The 277-nt window shown below is 65.0% G+C and overlaps 1 protein-coding gene across 1 annotated transcript in view; it reads left to right on the top strand.

The window, feature by feature from the left end:
- Window positions 1-3: 3 nt before the first annotated feature.
- MAF1 (MAF1 homolog (S. cerevisiae)) overlaps window positions 4-277 on the top strand; it is a gene marked incomplete at its 5' end in the record, with an annotated part of 1371 nt that continues 1097 nt past the window's right edge. The window contains one exon of the mRNA XM_010023702.1: window positions 4-116. Coding sequence (XP_010022004.1) covers window positions 4-116 — 113 coding nt within the window. The remainder of the gene's footprint in view (window positions 117-277) is intronic.

Here is a 277-nt window from a genome sequence, read left to right as displayed (position 1 = left end):
AACGCCGTCAACTGCAGCCTCTTCTCTGCCGTGCGGGAGGACTTCAACGCGCTGAAGCCTCACCTCTGGGACGCTGTGGATGAGGAGATCTGTCTGTCCGAGTGTGACATCTACAGGTAACGGGGCAGGAGCCCCCCCGGGCCTCCTGTGGCCTCCACACCAGGGAGGGGTCTTGTCCTTCCCCCTAATCCAGCCCAGGGACATGGGGTGGCTCCTCTCACCGTCCAGCTGAGCAGCCCATGGAGGCGGCCCCCGGCTCACCCAGCCCCCTCACTTT

This window comes from Nestor notabilis, unplaced genomic scaffold, assembly GCF_000696875.1.
Source record: "Nestor notabilis isolate BGI_N333 unplaced genomic scaffold, ASM69687v1 scaffold22121, whole genome shotgun sequence".
Classification (NCBI taxonomy): Eukaryota; Metazoa; Chordata; class Aves; order Psittaciformes; family Psittacidae; genus Nestor; species Nestor notabilis.
This window is presented reverse-complemented; position numbering and strand designations above follow the sequence as displayed.